The sequence below is a fragment of the Falco biarmicus genome, chromosome W (genome assembly GCF_023638135.1).
Source record: "Falco biarmicus isolate bFalBia1 chromosome W, bFalBia1.pri, whole genome shotgun sequence".
Classification (NCBI taxonomy): domain Eukaryota; kingdom Metazoa; phylum Chordata; class Aves; order Falconiformes; family Falconidae; genus Falco; species Falco biarmicus.
The window spans coordinates 3,769,524-3,791,965 of NC_079310.1; the positions used below are offsets into that span (position 1 = coordinate 3,769,524).

Below are 22,442 nucleotides of genomic sequence, written 5' to 3' on the forward strand. Positions count from 1 at the left end.
TATGATTATCTTGAACCAGGAAAAATCCTTAATTTGAAGTGGCATACAGAAATCTCAAGAACAGTTTCATAAAGATGGGAGAATACCACCAAGATATCCTGCATTTTCATTTCTTTCTTTTTTATTCTGCTTTCCAAACCTGATAATAAACAGCTGAAGAATTGATGTTCAAATTTCACTGTTCAAGGTTCATGTTACAGAATCACAGAATGGTTAGGGTTGGAAGGGACCTCTGGAGATCATCTAGTCCAACCCCCTGCTTTAGCAGGTTCACCTAGAGCAGGTTGAACAGAGGCACGTCCAGGTGAGTTTTGAATGTCTCCAGAGAAGGAGACTCCACAGCCTCTCTGGGCAGCCTGTTCCAGTGCTCTGTCACCCTCAAGGTAAAAAGAAGTTTTTCCTCATATTCAGATGGAACTTTCTGCGTTGCAGTTTATGCCCGTTGTCCCTTGTCCTGTCGCTGGGCACTGCTGAAAAGAGCCTGGCCCCATCCTCTTGACACTCACCCTTAAGATATTTGTAGACATTGATAAGATCCTCTCTCAGTCTTCTCTTCCCCAGGCTAAACAGGCCCACCTCATAAGGGAGATGCTCCAGTCCCCTCATCATCTTTGTAGCCCTCTGCTGGACTCCCTCCAGTAGTTCCCTGTCTCTCTTGAAGTGGGGAGCCCAGAACTGGACACAGTACTCCAGATGCCACCTCACCAGTGCAGAGTAGAGGGGGAGGATAACTGCCCTCGACCTGCTGGTCACACTCCTCCTCATGTACCCCAGGATTCCAATGGCCTTCTTGGCCACATGGGCATAATGCTGGCTCATGGGCAACTTGTTGTCCACCAGAACTCCCAGGTCCTTCTCTGCAGAGCTACCTTCCATCAGGTCAACCCACAGCCTGTGCTGGTTCATGGGGTTGTTCCTCCCTATGTGCCAGACTCTACAGTTGCCTTTGTTGACTTTCATTAGGTTCCTCTCCACCCAACTCTCTAGCCTGTCCAGGTCTTGCTGAATGGAAGCGCAGCCTTCTGGTGAATCAGCCACTTCTCCCAGTTTTATATCATCATCAGACTTGCTGAGGGTACACTCAGTCCCTTCATCCAGGTCACTGATGATGACATTAGCCTTTCTAGTTTCTCTCAGCCTAAAATGTTAATATGATCCTAAAAATGCAGGGTTTTTTTAATCCAAACTATGCCTTTTAACACCTTGTCCCATTTTTGTTAGATTTATGCAGATATCATGCAAGATTGCATTATTTCCTTTATGTGCATTATTCATAGAGATTAAATTAAGGTAAGTTTCACTCACACTTTATTAAATGCAGTGCCTTCCTCTGCCTTGTTAGTTACCAATTTCTGACTGGGTCTTTGCAGTTCTCCACTTTACAAAACTTCCTGACAGAAAAAGCTCTGCAAACCTTTTAACTTCTACAGTGGAAGGATGCATGCTTAAGATAATGAAACAAAAGACTGCAAAGTAACCTGAAATTCAAAAAAAGTGGGGGGAGGGCCAGAACAGCCAAGCAATTGTCCTTTATACAGCATACATGAAATTAAGAGAGTTTCAGGCTCTTCTAGGAAAGCGGGGGTTTTTTAATACTTTTTTGATCCTATACATTTTTCTAATTGGAGGTACAAAGCAAATATAAATCTAATAAATAAGTCTGCTTTTCTCAGTTACCTGTTCTAAAACCCGTTTGAAACAGTATGTAGAAAAATAGAACACCCCTGCACTTCAAGATTAGGAACCAGGCAACTAACATGGAAAGTCACTTTCATAGGCATTCCTCAGTATAGCAGCTGTGTCAAGCCATTAACTGTGGGAGTTGTACGCATTACCAATACCAGCCATTAAAACACTTTCAGAGCATATGCAAACTATGGACTTACACATGGACAAATGAATCAAAAACCTCAATAAATCTTAATAAAAAAGTAAACAGAAGGTGAAATAAGCGTACATTCAAAAGGTAATACATTTTAGTAATTTTATTAAAGCAAGGTTCTAAAAGTTTCAAGTACTGTAAGGACAAGCAGTGTAATAAGCTTTAAAATAGAGATGTGACAACAGCATAAAGTCAAGCTTTGCAACTCAAAAGATTTCTTCCAATCCTACCCAATATATATATTTACTAAAAAGATCATTAATCACCTTTTGGAAAAAAAAAAAGCCACCAATAGATAGATGAAATTTCACTAAATAGGCTCTTGAAGCAGCTCACATTTTCTTACTGAAAGCTCAGCTTAGAAAATTAATTCTGGAACTCATTAAAGTTTTTAGCAAGAAGCATCTCTTGTGCTCTCAGGTCAAATATATGCCTTTTTCTGTCCTATGGAAACAGTATTAATACTGTTGTGCAAATCACCAGATTCTGGTTGGCAACAGTTAATTTCTAAGGTGTTATTTGTCTTGTCTGCCATTGATTTTATTAGAAGTACCAATGTTTCCTCAACGTTCTCCTTGCACTTCATCCTCTCCTACCTACAACCCTTCTTGGACTTTCTTCCCATCCTTTTACTATTCTACCCATTCAGTCAGCTTTTCTCATTGGAAGCAACACTAGCGTTCCAAAGGACTGAAATATAGTCCCTACCTCTACTAGTGCTGAACCTTACTTCATACCAATCTTTGTTCTCACCTCCCAGTCAGCAGCACAGCTCTAGATTAGAGCCCAAACTAACCAAGCACAGTTCAATGGCTTTGGTGGGGTTTTTTGTTGGTGTTTTTTGTTTTGTTTTTGGTTTTTATTTTTATTTTGTGCTCCACTATCACCTAATCTTTGATGCTAGAATGCCTCACTAGTGAGGTATGTCTCATCAGTGAAGAACTCTTGTTATAATGAGAAAACTCTGAAATTTAGGGCTTTATACACTAAAATCCAAGATAGAAACAATGCCTAAATCGACAGATGTCCAATGCTTCACACCTGCAATAGGAACAGGTGGAACTGTCTAAAGAGTACAATCCATATACACACTGAATCCAATAGTGTAATTTAAAAGAACTGCATGTAGAACTAAGAAAAGAACAAATAGGATGCAAACTATCCAACTCATAATGCTTGTTTTGAATTACTTGCAACCTCACAATTCCATTAATTATGTGTGCATATATGGGTATAAATAAAACATTATATATTCAAGTCTAGAAAAAATAAGATGATTACTACAGAGGTTATATGTTACATTCTGCTTTTGGAAAGATGAAGACATTTCTGTAGCATCCCTTAGATTGCCAAGGAGTAGAAAGAATAACAAAAAATACCCTTTCTCCACAGATGCTCAGGAGGCACATAAATCTTTGTAAGAAGAAAGGGTATAGAAATCTGGCTGTAGTTTGAACAAGACAATGCAAGCCATTCCTTAATCTTTTTGACTAAGCAAATATTCAAGCTTGGATCTTGCAAAGTCTCCAATGTTATTTATTCTACTAACAGATGGATATATGGAAAAGGAATTAATTGATTTATGATTGCTTTTAAATTGCATCAAACTTTCTATATATAAATGTTATCTATAAAATAAGCAAACAAAACCCAACAAGCCACAGACAGAATATCCTTTTGGGGGGATATTACATATAGGGGAAACGTGTATATACATATGCATAATTTTACAGAAAAAACAAGTAGACTTAACTTTTATTTATTTATAGAAAAACTGCTTATACAAACTACACAGAATCACCATAGACTCCCAAGCTGATTACCAAACGTTGGCTAAATCTAAGTGCATCATTAACCTCAGCTTCTGGAAACTATCCCAGAAAAATAAAGCAACATACTCTGTGTGGGGAAGTTCATAAAATAAACCCTTTTCCAAATATCTATAAGTAGGTATTAACAAGAAAAAAACATACACCCACCCCTGCTGAGCCAATGACAGGATTCCTTAACAGCAAACTAAGATTTCCATATAGTTACATAATCAACTTATTTAAATATAATTACATATAGCTAAAATACATTAACATTAACATATATGTTCCAACTCGAGGAAACTTATATAAACTCAAATTCTACTTAAGGATAGACAAGTATTACAATTTCAGTGTTAACAAAATGAAACCACCAACCTTTAATTAAAAAAATTGTTTCTTTGTGAAATTGGTCCCAAGTAGTTGTTGAAAATATAAAGTTGAATGAGAATGATGATGAGAATGACTTTTTTTTAGAACCCAATCATTGCAAGAATCGGACTTCTAACTAACTTATCAGAACAATGAATGGGTACACTTTGCTCCCTAGCAAGCTGGCTACACCTTTCCTCAAAAGTTACCACAGCTTACAAGTTTATTTAGCAATATTGGTTTCTATACATTAATAATTAATGGAAGATAAATATTAAAGGTACACATTACAAAATAATTACTTAAGCAACACTGTTAGCTACCTTAGAAGGAATTTTAAAAAGACAAGACAAATTCTTGAGCTTCTACAGAAGAAATTAGGAGGAAAGTTGTCTATATAAAGAAAAAAAAACAAAAAAACAAAAAAAACCCTCTCCTTTATCCACCTCAGCTTTTCTTGTACTTTTCTTCAAAGCCTTTGCTAATAGCTATTCCCACTGACATAATCCCAGACTACTTCAAGTAACAAGTTTCAGTAAGCAGGTCCCCTAATAACGGTCCTCACCTATAAACAGCATACTTATAAATATACAAAATATAATTTAAAGACAGACCCATGAAAAAAAAATTACTTTTTTTTCTATTCCAGAGTGATCAAGCAAATGTTTTACATTAAAAAAAAATAAAATTAAGACTGCCTGAAAGTATATAAAACAGTAGAAAGAACTTGTCAAGAACCAGTAAAATCCTATTGGTGCCGACCATAATCTAGAGGAACACAGTAAAATATAGAATAACACAGAATTCTTGTTTCATTTAGATACTTCTATGCAACACAAACAGAACGTTGAAATAAGATGCCTTCTCCATCCTTATTGTGCCCACCAGCGAGATAAATACCAAGGAGTTTTTTGTTTGTTTTTTAAAGGAAAAAGGAAGATATGGGGGAAACAGGAAAACTACTGCAGGAATCCTAAGAATTTATGGCTGAAACAACAGATGAAGAGATCTATGCCTCCTAAGAGCAAAATTAGTGTTCCTCCCCAGCGGAAGGAAAGGAAACAAAAGCTAAAAAAATATGGCACGATAGTATGTTTCTCAATAGGGTAGGCCAGTAGGTGAAGTGCATAAGTCCTGTGTTGAAGTTCTGGGAAACAATATACGACAAAATAAAAATTTGATAAAGTACAGGTTAAGAGTCTCTATCCACTGTTTAGATTAAATAACCTTCAACTGATGTTAATTAGAAGTACTGACTAAAAACCAAAAAGAAACCCACCAAAAAAAACCCAAACCCAAACAAAAGACCCAGAAAATCCTTCTTCAAATTTTTTCCAGCATCAAATGTTGTTCCACTTTTGTTTTTCTGAATCTGAAGCTTCCATTTATATATGTACTTATGTTCAGTTTACTTACTGTTTCACTTCCAACATAAGGTTAAAGTACAATTTTGTTCTGCTGCTCCTAACCATTCTTTTAAAATAGCATTTCTGACATCATCTATTCAGACAAAAATAAAGCCAGATTGATATACAATTCTATTCTGTAAGTACACAAATTATAATATATGGACAAATCAGCAAAATACCCAGAAACTTGAAGGAAAAATGAAAAAAAAAAAAAGGTGTTTATCTTCCCTCTACAATTCAAGAACAGGCATTTGTAAGACACTTGTTAACTGAAGAAGAAAAAAAAAGGGTTACCTGCTAACCTAATTAACAGTGAAACAGAAAAAAACCGTCATGCACTAAAATAGTTACATAAGTTACATCACAGCTATAGCCAGCTAGAATTAGCCAGGGGGGGTGGGGGTTAACCACCCTGATATCTGCTGGAAGAACACCACAACAGAACTTAAGCAATCCAGAAGGTTCCTGGAGAGCACTGACGGCAGCTTCCTGACATGGATGATAGAGGAGCCAATGAGGAGAGGTGCTCTGCTGGACCTCATACCCATAAACAAGGAAAGGCTCCTTGGGGATGCAAAGGTCAAAGGCAGCCTTGGCTGCAGTGACCATTAGATGGTGAAGTTCGGGGGGGGGGGGGGGGGGGGGTCAGGCAGCAAAAAGCAAGATCACAACACTGGACTTCAAGAGAGCAGTCTTAGCATCTTAAGGGATCTGCTTGGAAGAGTTCCATGGGATAAGGCCCTGGAGGGAAGAGAGGCCCATGAAGGCTGGTTAATGTTCAAGGATCACCTCCACCAAAGGCAACAAGAAGGGCTTCTATAAGTACACAAGTGACAAAAAGAACACCAAGGAAAATGTGGGCACACTGCTGAATGGGGCAGGGAGCTTGGTGACACAGGACATGGAAAAGGCTGAGGTACTGAATGCCTTCTTTGCCTCAGTCTTTACTGGCAAGACTGGCTTTCAGGAATCCCAGGTCCCAGAGATCGGGGGAAAAGGCTGGAACAAGGAAAAACATACTCTTGGTGGAAGAAGATCGGGTCAGGGAATACTTAAGCAAACTGGACGTACATAAGCTGATAGGATGCACTCACAAGTGCCAAGGGAGATGACTCATCGCAAGGCCACTAATGATAATATTTGAATGATCATGGCGATTGGGAGAGGTGACCAAAGACTGGAAGTAAGCAAATGTCACCCCTATCTTCAAGAAAGGAGACTCAGGGAACTACAGGCCAGTCAGCCTTGTCTTAATCCCTGGGGAAGGTGATGGAGCAGCTAATCCTGGAAGCCACTTCTAGGCACATGAAGGACAAGAAAAAAAAAAATCACCAGGAGTAGTCAGCATGGATTCACCAAGGGGAAGTCTTGCTTGATCAACCAGATCACCTTCTATGATGAAATGCCTGGCTTGGTAGACAAGGGGAAGAGTAGTGGATATTGCCTACCTAGCCTTCAGGAAGGCTTTTGACATCGTTTCTCATAAGATCCTCACAAAGAAGCTGTTGATGAACGGGCAGGATGAACAAACCAAAAACTGGCTGAAGGGCCAGGCACAGAGGGTGGTGGTCAGCAGCACAAAGTCTAGTTGGAAGCCAGTAACTAGTGGTGTACCTCAAGGGTCAATGCTGAGTCCGGTCCTTTTCAACATCTTCATCGATGATCTGGATGATGGGGCAGAGCATACCCTCAGCAAGTGTGCAAATGACACAAAACTGGGAGGAGCAGTTGATACACCAGGGGCTCATGCTGCCATCCAGAGGGACCTCAACAGGCTTGAGAAATGGGCTGACAGGAACCTCATGCCATTCAACAAGGGGAAGTGCAAAATCCTGCACCTGGGAAAGAATAAACCCAGGCACTAGTACACATGCTGGGGGCTTACAAGCTGGAAAGTAGCTTTGCAGAAAAGGACCTGGGGGTCCTGGTGGACACCAAGTTGAACATGAACCAGCAATGTGCCCTTGCCACAAAGAAGGCTAACAATATCCTGGACTGCATTAGGAAGAGCGTTGCCAGCAGGTCAGGGGAGGCGATGTTACATATCTGCTATTAGTTAGAATTAATTAACCACATTTGATTAGGAATATAGAGTTATAAGAAATATTTTAGTGGAATTTATGTTTGCATAGCAACCAACAGCTACTATGAAATCCTCTGTACAGCCCCATACCAAGGGTCAGAATCGCCTAGTAGGAATGATTAGAACTTAGATAACAGTTTCATGATTGAATGCATGATTGGATACAGTGTTTACGTGTAGCCTAGGAGAATGTATCGAGATGTCAGAACGTAGAATTAATGGGAACTGGGGAGAGTCGAATGAAGCAACTCATAGTTACCTGCCAAGAAACAGTGAATGTAGGTAAAAGGTAATTCCGGCAGGGGGAGATCGCAACCACCAACTCATGTACCACCTACCCGAATAATACCCCAGACCCATTTCTAGACCTTTCGAACCTTTACTGTGCAGAATCGGATATGGGAGGAGAGTATGTTAATGATTTTTGGGAAATACTATGTTTGTGCATGAATATGTATAAGTCCTATATAAGGTGTATGATTTTGAAACTTGGTGTGCGTTGATCGTGAGAGGACTCATTCACGCACCCGGCCGTTAATAAAGAAGTGTCTGCTTATCTGCATCATATTGGTGTTGATAAGTTCTTTATTCCAAGATTTCTGTAACAGCGATCCTTCCCCTCTACTCAGAGCTGGTGAGGCCACACCTGGAGTCCTGTATCCAGTTTTGGGCTCCCCAATACAAGAGAGACCAGGAAAGGGCCACGAAGATGACAAAGGGACTGGAGCAGCTCTCCTATGAGGAAAGGCTGAGAGCTGGAACTGTTTAGCCTGGAGAAGGCTCAGGGGGATCTCATCAACATATATAAATACCTGAAGGGAAGGTGCAAAGATGACAGAGCCAGGCTCTTCTCAGTTGTGCCCAGCGACAGGACAAGATGCAATGGGCACTATCTGAAACACAGGAGGTTCTGTCTGAACATAAGGAAACACTTTTTTTACCACGAGGGTGACTAGGCACAGGTTGCCCAGAGAGGTTGTAGGGTCCAAACATGCCAATAGCATTTCCCCTCAGTTTTCAATGCAACAAACATTTATTCTTTGGTACAGAGTATGGCCTTCAATAATTATTGTAAAACTATGCACTTTCAGAAAAACATTGTTTTCTTATTAGCTACTGAAATAAACAAATGCTGTAGAACACTGGACTTGCTACCTCTGACAGACTCATCTGAAGAAACTATACCTTCACACTACATTAAGACAAAACATTTTTTTTTTACTTTCACTCAAGCCACATTTATTTAATATTTCTCTACCTAGCTCTCTATCTTCAACTGTTTTTTATCACTAATATGTTGCCTCAACAGATACCAAGAGTGACTGTAAGAATACATCTACTGTGGGTAGGATTTTTGTTTTAACAAGACAGTATTTTGACAACCTATTTCATCTTTTAAGGTTAGTATCTTTTGATTTCAACCAATTTCCATTTCAAACTGATAATCACTGCTTAAAGAAACACCATATGAAAATATGAATTGTGTTGGAATGTACTGGAACTACTTCTGCCATCTTAATGCAACACTAAGATGTATCTTGTCAACTTTAAGATTTTTATTCAAATACATAAACTGAACTATTTCACATATCACTGGTTTACTACTAAATTAAGTATCATTCATTCATTTCGTAGGCATTTCCATAACACCATTTCAGACTGCCATCAATCTCTGCAAGTGAGCTTTGCAGATGGGCTAGAGTGCAGAGAAATAGACCAAAAAGCACACAGAAATGTTCACTGTATTCCCTAGCATTCTGTGCCTCCCACCTACCATTAAGCTACAGCATAAACATGCTACTTCCATACTCAATCGAAAAAGCACACACTGAACAGACAATCATTAAGTCAGTCTCACTCAGGATTGTGGTGCTAGCATTGCCCTCACACAGTATTTGCATGCCCCCTGCACACCAAGGACAGAACTGGAACAGAGATAGGATGTGTAATGATTGATTAATATGTCCAGATAGTGCTTCTGCAACTCAAAAATTAAAGAGGACAGCCCGATCAGGGAATTCTGAATTCCCCGAGCCTGTCGGCTGGTCTGTATCACTCATCTGAAAAAGCCATGCCCTGCTTCCTGCAACCCTGCTCAATAACCATGGTTATGCGAGCCTTTGCACTCAAGGATATTAAGTTTGGCTCAGTGTTGGTAAATTATTGGATTTGCCATTGTTTTGACCTGGATAATAGTACTACTCAATCACTGGATGTGTTATTGTAACACCACAGTGAATTGTACTACTGATCTGTATTTATTACTGTACCTATATTTAGCAATAGCTTGTTTATCCCTAAAGCTGTTGGTCTGGCATCTGTTACCATATCCTGAACCTATAACTTGGTGGTGCCACCTTAGGCCCTTACAAGGATCAAAGATAAACACCAATCATACTTCGAGATTTTGATTATTTTAATTAATCTGTTACTTATTGACAAGCTCCTCCCACTGCTAGAAAACTAAAGAAATCACATTTAAAAGTATTCCCATTTTCCTGAGGTACTTGGAAAAGAGAAATTAAGTGTATTAGGTGTTTGCTTATAATATTAAGGTGACAGATCTTTGTTCTGGTAATAAATCAAGAGTTCAATTCTATAAAAGCAGATGGTATGACTACAAAGAAAGGGCCATTCCAAAATAAGACATCAGGACTGAGAGGATACGACTTACTATCACCATACAGCTAATTTAAATGACTTAACTGAGAATGGTAAAAAAATTGACTTTGTATTAAAATAGATGCATGAAAGAGAAAAAGGTTTCTGATTATTTTTAATTAGCCAACAACTTTTTTTTTTTAAAGTCACAAAAATGTTACCAAGAAAAAACAGTTAAGCAGATGGAGATATAAGTTTCTGAATCAATTTTTTTAAAGTGTTTTACTGCTTAGATGTTTTTATATTAAAGCATCTGCAAGAGCAAATACTCAACTACACAGTTATGCTGGTCCTGCAAAGACTTCAATATCCCTTTTGTCTTAATAAGTAGCCTCACCCACCAATACATAAGATTAGGGCCTTCACAGTCTTTCCCCTAGAACAGGGGTCCTCAAACTACGACCCGCGGGCCAGATACGGCCCCCCAGGGTCCTCAATCCGGCCCCCGGTATTTACAGACTCCCCCGCCCCCCCCCCCCCGCCGGGGGTTGGGGGGGGAAACCAAGCAGCCGCAGATGACCTCCTGCCACTTCATCCACGCGCCAGCCCCCTGTTTAAAAAGTTTGAGGACCCCTGACCTAGAACATGCTTTTTGTCAGAAATTTTGTATCCTTTATGAAAGCTAACCTTCATGCTATCATATGAGTTACAAGACAACTCTGATGGCGAAATCCACTTACATTTGTGAAATTAGTAACAATTAATATAAAATATATGATAATTCATCAAGAATTACCCCTCTTTCTAAAAATATTTCCACACCCCCCCTACTTTCTGAGAAACATAATAGCCAGTTCTAACAGAAAAAGCAGTCTGATCCTTCAGAGAGAAAACCAGAAGACCAGAATTCTGTAATTCTCTGACTTAATACAAAATATTGAAGAAGTAACTTCGCCTTTACATGCTTCTAGCTTCCTCCTCAGCCTTTATCTAAACTGCCGGATTATATTGCTAGCTCTTTATGGAAGTGTACAATTTTAAGACTATTCAAACACTGTCTTCACAAAAATAAAAACTTATTCTTTATTAACTTTCACAAAAAGTCAAAAATCTAAAAGAGGAAAGGATTAGTAGAAAGCCTGTCAGGATTTGAGAGATTAATTTTCTTTAAGAAAAAAAACATTTAATATCACAGCTCATCTCCTCCTTACAACTGCAATGGCTTCTGAAATCTTGGAAATACCTGAAATAATGCAGAAGTTAACTCTCTGACACTGGAGTCATGAGAGAAGGTAAAAATGAACCCAAATTCAGATGAACTTTGACCTATACCTTTAACATATCTGCCATCCTGTATCTTGAAACCCCGTTATTCTCTATACTTACAATAGCTTCAAAAATAACATAATTTTTTTTATTTCACAAAACATAAACACAGAATTGCTCTACCTCTAGTGCAAGATTCTTTATATAACTAGCACTACAGGAATGCCGATTAACCTAATGGAAAGATAATAAAAACTTTAATTAAGACTTGCAGTTTCTTTTTTCAATTGCCTCTTCTCCCCAAACATAATCTAATTAAAAACTTCTACGACGCTTCCACAAGAGTTTGACAGACTCCGTCCACTGAGAAAAGGTGGGGGCCCGACGCCGCGCTCCCCGCGGCGGCACCCCCCCTTCCCGCGGGGGAAGCGGCCGAGGTGGCGGGCGCCCGGCGGGGCGCGGAAGCGCTGCTACTCACTGGTTCGTGGGGGGAGCGTTGAGCGGGATGGCCACCTCCTCCTCCTCATACTCCGGCCCATCCAACGAGTCGCCTTCGTCCGCGGTCCCCAGCCCCCCCGCCAAGGAAGGTGGCTGCTGCAGCGGCAGCGAGGGAAAAGCGACAGTGCTGGATTCGGGTGGGGGCAGCACCCCTCCGGACACCTCCGGCCCCTGGCCCTGGCCAGTCGCTGTCACGGTGCCATCGCCTCCGGACACCAGAGAAGCAGGCCCCGAACCCAGCGCCAGGAGTCCCAGCGCCGAGCACAAAGCCGAACCGCCGGCGCCCGGGCTGTCCCCGTCAGAGCCCACCAGGAAGGGGCCCTGCGGCTCCAGCTCCTTGCCCCGGCATAAGAAGGGGTAGTGCTCCGACTCAGCTCCGCCAACAGCTCCCGCCATCCCAGCGGAAGTAACCGAGCCGCCCTCCTCAGCCCCAGCCTCAGCCGCCATCATGCTGAGCCTCGCCCCCTCCTACCTCCCCCCACACCGACCGCCGCACGCCGGGTAGGTGGCGACGACTTCCCCCTCCCCACGCCTCCGCCTGCAGAAAGCAGAGCCGGGACGAGGGAAAGATTTCACCAGCAGAGACAAGCTCCGAACAATAGCCGTCTGGGCGCCTAAAACAACTCCACAAGGCCCCAGCGCTGCCCCCTGCAGCCGCAAGGGGAGCAACTCCTACAGAAACACAACACGCCCTCATACACCCCCGCCCAAGAGCCAGCGAAGACGCACAACTACATGGGCGGGGCAAAGAAGAAAAGAGGAAGCTAGCTAGCTAGTGACAAAGAAAAGAGCAGATTGGTGAGCTGCATTTGCGCGTTTAGTGTCCCATCTCATCATCTCATGCAGAGAGTAGGCAGCAGCTCGCAGAGCGCAAGGTAGCTGGGAAAGAAGATAGGGGCAGGTTCCCTGCTCCCTCCTGAGGGGTATAAGGGATACAGAGAAGGAAGAGAAGAATAAGAATTCTCCCCTCATCCCCGCCTCGGGGGAACGTAGAGAAAATGTAGAGGAATGAAGCTGGGTTAATTAATATTGATAATATCCAGCTGTGGGCTGGCTTCAGGGACAGTGGGTTGGCTGATGTGGATAATGTGCAACTGTGGCTGGTTCCTGCTAAGTAGTTAAATAGCTCTAAGGGGGATGGAAGAAGAGGACTGAATGACAAGAGACCTGGAAGAAACAGGGAGGAGAATGAGTGCCCCGGATGTAGGAAAGACAAGGAGCGGTCTTGGGAGAAGCAGGGGGCCTGGGTGAGGAGAGCCTGGCTGGAAGAAGAGCCTGGAGAAGGAAGAATCCCGATGCACCAGGGTGAACTGGCCTGAAGAGGATGAAGGAACAGCATGGATAGTAGATTAACTGTTGAAGCCTTGTGGGGTATCGGTGGCTGTACTGGGGTAAGGCATGGGAGCTATTTATTGAAGTTAACCTGGTATGCGATGGTAAAAGCCTTGTTGCAGTTCACTAGTTTAGCTAGTGCTGTGACAGGGGAATACTAATAAAAAGGAGGCAAAGTAACGCCACAACAACCAAACAGGAAAAGGTGGCTCTCCTCTGATCATGCCAAACGTTATTCCTCTCCTGAGTTATGGCATCAAAGCTGAGAAAAACTGCGTGAGCCTCTTGCTGCTTCCAGGGAGAACAGGTCCAGTGAGGCACTGTAGCATGGATGCTGCAAATGTGGGGGGCTGGGGAGGGGCGAGTGGATTTGGGCAGGGGGTGGTGCTATGGCTGAGGTGGCAGGGGATTGAGAGGAAATCTGTTTTCATTGCCCAGTAGCCGTATACATGGTGATGAAGATCTTGCTGGGTATTCACATGCTTGTTTAGATGGTGGTGTGCTTCAAGCCACAAATGAGGCCTTCCTGGTGGGTTAGCTTCTGGGTAAGATTGGGTAATATCCTGACAGGATTTAGGGGTAGTTTTCGGTGATGCTCTGGTACTTGGATCCGGACTTTCTCAGCGCACTGGAAGTCGTTGTGCTTATACAGTGGCTTGAAAATACTACATAAGAGCCTAGATACAAAAAAACCAGAATGATTTGAAAGATTTAGCATTAATTCAGCACTTCTGGCCCTGACTGTCTCTGCTGTCCAAAAAGTGGAATCTTTCACCTGGTGTGCAAGAGCCAATCAACACACAGAGTCGAGGTATTTCTTTATTGCAGAATTGTGCGAAGCTCGGGGCTAGGTGGAATTCCACAAAAGCAAGCCCAAAACTCAGAAGAACAAGAATATTTATAGAGTCTAGCTATACATATGTATTTTCCAAGCTTTACCTAAAACATACTATTGGTATTTGGTTATGCACAGTAGTTTTCTATTTGTCTATATTTCTTGCTTCGATTTAAAATTACAGTGTATTTTTAGTTTACAGCACATGTCTGAGGGAGGTGGGGTGGGGTGAGTCTTTTAGTGTGAACTGACTCAGTGGTCATGATCTCCCCCTGCCATCTTTACCTTCCCCCTAGTTACAGTCTCATTTTGCAATTAACTGGCTGTTGGCACCTACAGGGACAGGATGTCCCTTATCAGGCCTGTAGCTCCCCTTCAAGGGCACAGTCGTTAATACAAAGTTACAGATACAGGACTAACCTAACCTCACTAGAATTAGAGAATCATTTAATGTTGACAACAATAAGATAATAGGGATTGAATGCATAGCTAGGCGACCTCTTCACACAAGATGACAACACTGCTCACTGAGATGGGCTTTTGTATAGTGTGGTGGGCTAGCAGCTAGGTGCTGACCAATCTGTTCTATCACTCCCCCTTCATCAGCAAGACAGGGAGAAAATAGAGAACAAAACCTTGTGGGCCTAGATGAGGACAGGGAGATTGCTCAGCCATTACCATCATAGGCAAAATAGATTCAACTTGGGGAAATAAACTTACTGCTGAATAAACGGGGAGTAGGAAAACAAGAAATAAGAACAAATCTTCCCCCCATCCCTCCCCTCTTCCCAGACTCAAGTTTAGTCCTGACTTCTCTACCTGTGTGTTGTTGTGTTTTCCCCCCCTGACTGAAACAGCACAAAACGATAGGGAACAGAGGTTGTGGTCTGCTTCTCCTGCTCCTTATTCTTCATGCTCTTTTCTTGCTCCACCAGGGGTCCCTCCCGTGAGAGAGAGTCCTTCATAAACTGCTCTAGCGTGGGTTCTTCCCATGGGCTGCAGTTATTCAGGAACAGACTGCCCTACCTAATAGGGTAGAATTAGGACAGGCAGTACCCAAAGAAACCTAGCAAGGTTTGTGTCAAAACTGACATGTACCACTAGCCTTAAAGTGATGTACCACTAGCCGCTGCAGGGTGGATATCTGCTCCACCATTAAACCTCCATGGGCTGCAGGGGGACAGCCTACCTCACCATGGTCTTCACCATGGGCTGCAGGGGAATCTTCTCCAGCAGCTGCAGCACCTCCTCCCCCTCCTTCTTTACTGACCTTGGTGTCTGCAGAGTTATTTCTCTCACAGTTTCCTCACTCTTCTCTCCCAGCTGCTGTTGCACAGCAGTTTGTACCCTTTCTTAAATATGTTGTCGCTGAGATGCTACCGCTGTCACTGATCAGCTCAGTTTTGGCCAGCAGCAGGTCCATCTTGGAGTCAGCTAGAACTGGCTCTCTCTGACATGTAACCCCAATACACACACATAATTCTTACTTAGGAAGACAAACATCATAACTGTGAATGTCCCCACTTCTCTTTCTCCCCCCAGCATTTATTGCTGAGCAGTGTATACACAGCATCAAGACCTTTCTGCTCCTCAGACTGGCCTGCCAGAGCAAGTAGATTGGGGGTGCACAAGAAGTTGGGAGGGGAAACATCTAGGACAGCTGACCCCAACAGACCAAAGGGATATTCCATACCATATGACATTGTGCTCTACAATAAAACTGGGGGCAGGGGTTGGAGGTTGGCAGGGGCTGCCATTGCTCGGGAACAGGCTGGGCATCAGAAGGTTGGTGGTGAGCAATTGTTTTCTTTTGCAGTATTGGTGGACAGCAAGTTGACTGACCATGAGCCAGCAGCATGGCCTTGTGGCCAGGAAGGCCAATTGTATCCTGGGGTGCATTAGGAGTGTGGCCAGCAGGTCAAGGGAGGTTATCCTCCCCCTTTACTCTGCACTGGTGAGGTGGCATCTGGAGTACTGTGTCCAGTTCTGGGCTCCCCACTTCAAGAGAGACAGGGAACTACTGGAGGGGGTCCAGCAGAGGGCTACCAAGATGATGAGGGGACTGGAGCATCTCCCTTATGAGAGAGGTGGACCTGTTTAGCCTGGGGAAGAGAAAACTGAGAGGGGATCTTATCAATGTCTACAAATATCTTAAGGGTGAATGTCAAGAGGATGGGGCCAGGCTCTTTTCAGCAGTACCCAGCGACAGGACAAAGGGCAACGGGCATAAACTGCAACGCAGAAAGTTCCATCTGAATATGAGGAAAAACTTCTTTTTACCTTGAGGGTGACAGAGCACTGGAACAGGCTGCCCAGAGAGGCTGTGGAGTCTCCTTCTCTGGAGACATTCAAAACCCACCTGGATGCAACTCAATGCAACCTGGTCTAGGTGAACCTGCTTTAGGACTAGATGATCTCCAGAGGTCCCTTCCAACCCTGATCATTCTGTGATTCTGGGATTTGTTGGTCTTGGATTTTATTTTCCACTCTGTTGTTTGGGGGGTGGGGTTTTTTACAATTTTTTTAAAAAAATATTATTATTACACTGTCTTTTCTCAACTCATTAATTTTCTCACTTTAACTATTCCAATTCTCTCCCCCGTCCCACTGGGGGTGGGGGTGAGCAAGTGGCTCTGTGGTGCTTAGGTGACAGCTGGAGTTAAACCACAATGGAGTATCAGAAGAAAGGAAAAAGAAGTCCCAAGATAATGAATGAATGCTAGCATCTATAACTGAATTGTGAAAAACCATTCTAGTGCTGACAAAAGTTTCACTGAGCAAGTCAGTGTTTCCTGTTATAATGAAGCCAAATGATCAAGATAGGAGTCATACAATTAACGAAAACTACTGACCCAAAGAGATCTGACATTTACTAAAATATATGCACCAATTGCTCCTGCTGACTACTCATAGGAATATTCCCCTCTTTTTATGGATAACTGAACCAGGTAATTGTATGCAAAAATCTGGGTCTATTGTTTGTCATCTGTATTGAGATTAGATTGTAAATTTGAAATTGTGTGCTTAGACTTTTTTTTTAAATACCTTTCTTTTCAGCTTTCCACTGTGCTGTATCACAGTGAGTCATGCAATGTCTTTTTTTCATGCTCATGCTAAGACATGCTGCAGCAAGTAAGATGAAGTATGAGAAATACGAGTCAAAACGGTGCCCACCACTTTTTAATTATCAAATTCCTAGCCCAATTTTTGAGCTGTGGAATGAGCTCCTGTGTCAAAGGAACTCAGAGCTGATTAAAACATGGTCCTGGGGTTTAGATGTCTTTTTCAATAATGTCTTTAAAGATCAATTCTCACTTCCCAAGGAGTTTTTAAACAATTTCCCCAAAGCAGGTAGTCACATTTAATGAATAGGGCTAGACAACACTGAAAAAAATGCCAAACAAAATAGGCAAAGTGACCTATATATTGTGGTACATATACTATGGAAACCAGAGATGAATATGAATACAAGTTTTCAGATCCCACTGTCTAAAAGCAGGAAGTTCCCTTATCTCAGTACCTTAGAAACCCTGGAAAATCAAAGGAGGCTACTCGGACCAAGTTTGTACCAGATGCATACTGACCAGTAAACTAGGGGACTAATTTCGAAGAGAAATAATTAATTCACATTTTAAGAACTGCTACTCTGACCATGTTCAGGTTACTTGTCAAACTATTAAGCAGAAAACACCCCCTCCTACATCTTTCCCAATCATATGCGGTAACTATTTCTTTCTTTCTAAAGAGCGCATGCCAAAACCATATTTTATCCAAATTTGCTAAATTATATCTTGGAGTTAGCACCTCATCCTTGTTCATAGTACATTCAGTCCACTAACCTGCTTCTCTACCCTAGTTTTACTGTATCCTTGAGGTCACTTCCTCTTTTAGTCCTGGCCTTCTTTATTCTGTCAGAAAGTTGAATTCCTAACATAATTATTCCAAGAACATTTTAAAAAAATTTTTGCAAATTTTGGCAATTATAATGTTTCTATAAATTTTATTATTTGGCCTCCAAGAAAAATCTATATTTGACAGGGTATATTTGTATAGCAAGCTTTATAATTCACAAATGGAGCATTACATTATCCTCATGAGTTTTGCTGGAAATTATTCTGGGTAACTTCAGATTTTCCAGTGTCAGTTTTAACCTTCATCCTTCAAATCTGTCCTCTTCTGGACAAATCTGTGAGGCTAATGATTAGACCTTGCAAACCCCAGTCTTAATCCTAACCTTAGTGCCACTAACACATTTCTTGGATTCTGACAGACAAGATCTATTGGGTAAAGCTACATTTACAACACTATTACACTCAGATGGCTGTCCTGCTCATTCACAAGATTTTACTGCTCCCACAATAGTGACAATGGAGCAAGAAGCATTTCTGTACTGCAGAAATCCTACTTTACAGCCTGATTTATATAAAATGCCAAAAAAGTGGGCCTATGTTAATAGATTGAGCTAAATGGAAGTGTGGATACATGTCTCATTTTGCCCCTTCAGTTATGAAAGTGATAATCTCAGCAGAGAAGTGGAATAGACAGCTAGGTGCGGTATCATCTTAAACTGCCTCTGTTAAATGAGACAGTCCTTGAACAAAGGATGAGGCTGGGTTTAGATCTGGAATTTAAAAGTAATCTTCATCATAAAAAAATAGCAAATACACTTATTTGATGTCTTCGCTAGATGGAGATATATCAGTCTACTACTCTATGGGCCCACATTCAAAACAGAAAAACATTTGTGTTTACTAATCAGAACTAAAGTTGAGTTCCAAAGGATCAATTGCTTGGGATTAGTGTTATGTCTACATAGGACTAATAGGGTAGAATTAGGACAGGCAGTACCCAAAGAAACCTAGCAAGGTTTGTGTCAAAACTGACATGTCCCACTGAGTAAGTCTGCCTGTCAGACGCGGTGAAAGCTGCGCAGGGTAGGACTAGGCGTCTGCCTGTAAGACATAAGCGAAAGCTATTGCAGGGTTGGACAAAAGTGGAAACAAGAGAACCTATATGCTATAGTGTTCTCTAAGGTAGTGCCTCTAACAAGAAGTTAGAAGGGGTTTTTCTTTTGATACGGAATTGTTTATTGTGTTTGTGTATTGAGAAGAAAATTAAGAAGTGTATAATATTGTGGTTTATGTCTTTGTTTAAAGTAACTGTGGGAAAGTGTGAGTGTGGCTGTAAGGGTGAGACGTGCAATTGAGCACAAAAGCGAGTGTGGAGAGTGGATCCACGGATCAGAGTGACAGAGTTGAATAATCGTGTATTGTACTGTGAGTGATTATACCATGGCATCTAAGTTAACTCGGTTGTTTAAAACTAAAAGCATGGGTAATCTTGCTGTAAATGACAAAATCCCAAAAAATTCTTTATTGGGATGTTTATTGGCACATTGGGGAAATTTACATGATGATCTGCAAAAGAGCCAGATGATTGAGTATTGTAATAATTTGAGTATTGTAATAATTGGTGGCCTTTGTATATGTTGGATGATCAGGAAAAGTGGCCCATGAATGGGACACTGAATTATAACACTATTCTGCAGTTAATGCTGTATTGTAAAAGAGAAGGGAAATGGAATAAAATGCCAAATGTGGATTTGTTCTTTTACTTAAGACAAAGAAAGGATTGGCAGGATGAATGTAAGCTAACTATTAGAGATAATTTGGTAATGGCTATAACTTCTGATAATAAGAAAGTGGAAAAAAAAAATGTTCAACTTGTGAGATTGGGAGTGGATACAGGAGCAACATTTTTTTTATTAAATACCAGTAAAGGAAAAATTAAAAAAAAAAAGGCCATTCCTGCAACCCCTGGATTTGAAATTTGGAAATAAGATAATTACACATGAATTCTTGTATGTACCAGAATGTCTGAATACCCTTCTTAGGAAGAGATTTGTTATCCAACTTAAATGCACAAATTGTTTTTGACAAAGGAGAACTTTTCTTGAAAATACCTGAGTCAAAAACGGGAGAAATCCTGATGATACAAGAAAAAGTAAAGAAACAAGAAATTCCACCGGAGGTGGATTTGGCAGTGATCCCTACTGTATGGGAAACAAATATTCCTGGTAAATCGAAACTAGCAGAACCTGTTAAAATAGATTTGAAGGAAGGCGCAGGAACAGTGAGAATTAAACAATATCCAATCAAACCAGAAGTGAGACAGGAATTGAAGAAATTGATAAATTTTTGGAGTATAAAATTTTGGAAGAATGTGAATCTGAGTATAATACTCCTATTTTACCAGTCAGAAAACCATCGGGTGAATATAGACTGGTACAAGACTCGAGAGCAGTAAATCAAATAGTTAAGGGTATTTATCCTGTGGTAGCAAACCCTTATACACTGTTAACAGCGTTAAAGGAGACTTATCAATGGTTTACAGTGCTTGATTTAAAAGATGCTTTCTTTTGTATACCTTTGGAAAAGGAAAGTAGAAAACTGTTTGCTTTTGAATGGGAAAATCCTCAAACCGGGCGAAAGATGCAGCTGACATGGGCTAGATTACCCCAAGGATTTAAAAACTGTCCAACTATTTTTGGAAATCAGTTAGCAAAGGAACTTGAAATCTGGAAACAGGATAAATCAAGACCTGGACATTTACTTTTACAATACGTGGATGACATACTGATTGCTACAGAAGAAAGATTTACTTCTATACAAGTGACTATCAACCTCTTGAATTTCCTGGGACTAAATGGGTACAAGGTGTCCAGGAAGAAAGCCTAAATAGCCTGCCAGACTGTGATATATCTGGGCTTTGAGATTTCAAAAGGACAACGACAATTAGGAAAAGATCGCAAAGAAGTTATTTGTGGTATACCTGAGCCGATAAATATTCATGAACTCAGAGCATTTTTGGGAATGACTGGGTGGTGTCGCCTTTGGATTATGAACTATGGGCTAATAGCTAAACCGCTGTATGAGGCCCAAAAGAACTCTCCCTTTGTATGGGGCCCACAACAACAAAAGGCTTTTGTAGAGTTAAAACGTGCCTTAATGTCTGCACCTGCTTTGGGACTGCCGGATCTAACCAAAGATTTCCAGTTGTTTGTTCATGAAAGACAACACCTTGCACTGGGCGTGTTAACCCAGAGGATAGGAAGCTGGAAACAACCAGTCGGGTATTTCTCTAAACAACTGGACACAGTGAGTAAAGGGTGGCCGAACTGCCTTTGAGCAGTGGCAGCAACAGTGATGCTCATACAAGAAGCTCGGAAGTTAACTTTGGGAAGAACAATAACAGCCTGTGTCCCACACATGGTGATAACTGTTTTAGAACAAAAGGGGGGACATTGGTTGTCTCCCAGCCGAATGATGAAGTACCAGGTAGTACTGACGGAACAAGATGATGTGATTTTAAAGACAACTAACCTGGTAAATCCTGCAGTGTTTTTAAGTTCCATACAGGAGGAAGGACAACTGGAACATGACTGCTTGGCTACCTTCGAGTATGTTTACTCCAGTCGTGAAGACTTGAAGGATGTACCATTGGAGCGATCAGACTGGGAATTGTATACTGATGGAAGCAGCTTTATGGAGCAAGGCGTCTGATACGCCGGATATGCGGTAACAACAGATACTACAGTTATAGAAGCAGGAGCATTGGCGAGTACCACATCAGCCCAGAAAGCGGAACTTACTGCCTTGATTCAAGCCCTAGAATTAAGTAAAGACAAGAAAGTAAATATCTGGACAGATTCAAAATATGCCTTTGGGGTAGTGCATGTCCATGGGGCTTTGTGGAAAGAAAGAAGGCTATTGTCCTCTCAAGGATCAAACGTTAAGCATCAAAAGGAAATTATACAATTACTGCAAGCAGTTCAAAAGCCAGATCAAGTAGCAATCATGCACTGTAAGGCACATCAAATTGGGAATACAAAAATAATAGCTGGAAATAATTTGGCTGATAAAATGGCAAGAAAGGTAGCAAAGAAACAAGCATTACAGATGGCAATAATTCCTTCTAAAACAGTAACCCTTCCCAGGGAAAAACCAAATATTCAGAAGAAGGTGACAAATTGTGCTGCGGGCATTTCGGGCGAGCGGGAGTCAGATTCAAATACTCACAGAGTTCAAGATCTGATCCGTTTATTGTACAAACCAGGTAGACTTTTATAAGGCATTCTATAAGCGTGCAATAATGTGGTTGGCTATTTTACAAGCGTATAATAATATGATTGGTTAACAATTGTTTACTGGGAAGATTTCTGTTTCTGCTTGTTCTGGCACGTAGGCTCCTTTCTGCGGTTTCCCAGCTCCTCTTATCACGTCCCGTTGGCCTTGGTTTTGAGCAAACATCTGCAATTTGCTCCTTTTTCTTCATCCCACTGTACTGGCCGTAA

At 41.5% G+C, this 22,442-nt stretch overlaps 2 protein-coding genes across 11 annotated transcripts in view; one reads left to right on the forward strand and one right to left on the reverse strand.

Moving 5' to 3' along the window:
* Window positions 1-13,571, reverse strand: part of LOC130142132 (ras GTPase-activating protein 1-like) — an 87,053-nt gene extending 73,482 nt beyond the window's left edge. For 5 of the 10 annotated variants that reach the window (XR_008819303.1, XR_008819306.1, XR_008819305.1 and 2 more), the window contains exon 1: window positions 11,903-13,569. Coding sequence is in view for 3 of the 10 variants with exons in the window: in XM_056323575.1 (XP_056179550.1) it covers window positions 11,903-12,372 (470 nt within the window). In the remaining 7 variants the exon portion in view is untranslated. Of the gene's footprint in view, window positions 1-11,902 lie in introns of all 10 variants that reach the window. The other 5 variants (XR_008819301.1, XR_008819300.1, XM_056323575.1 and 2 more) reach the window with 4 other exon arrangements.
* The window catches only part of LOC130142145 (uncharacterized), a 438,873-nt gene that overhangs the window by 161,483 nt on the left and 254,948 nt on the right, over window positions 1-22,442 (forward strand). The window lies entirely within an intron of this gene.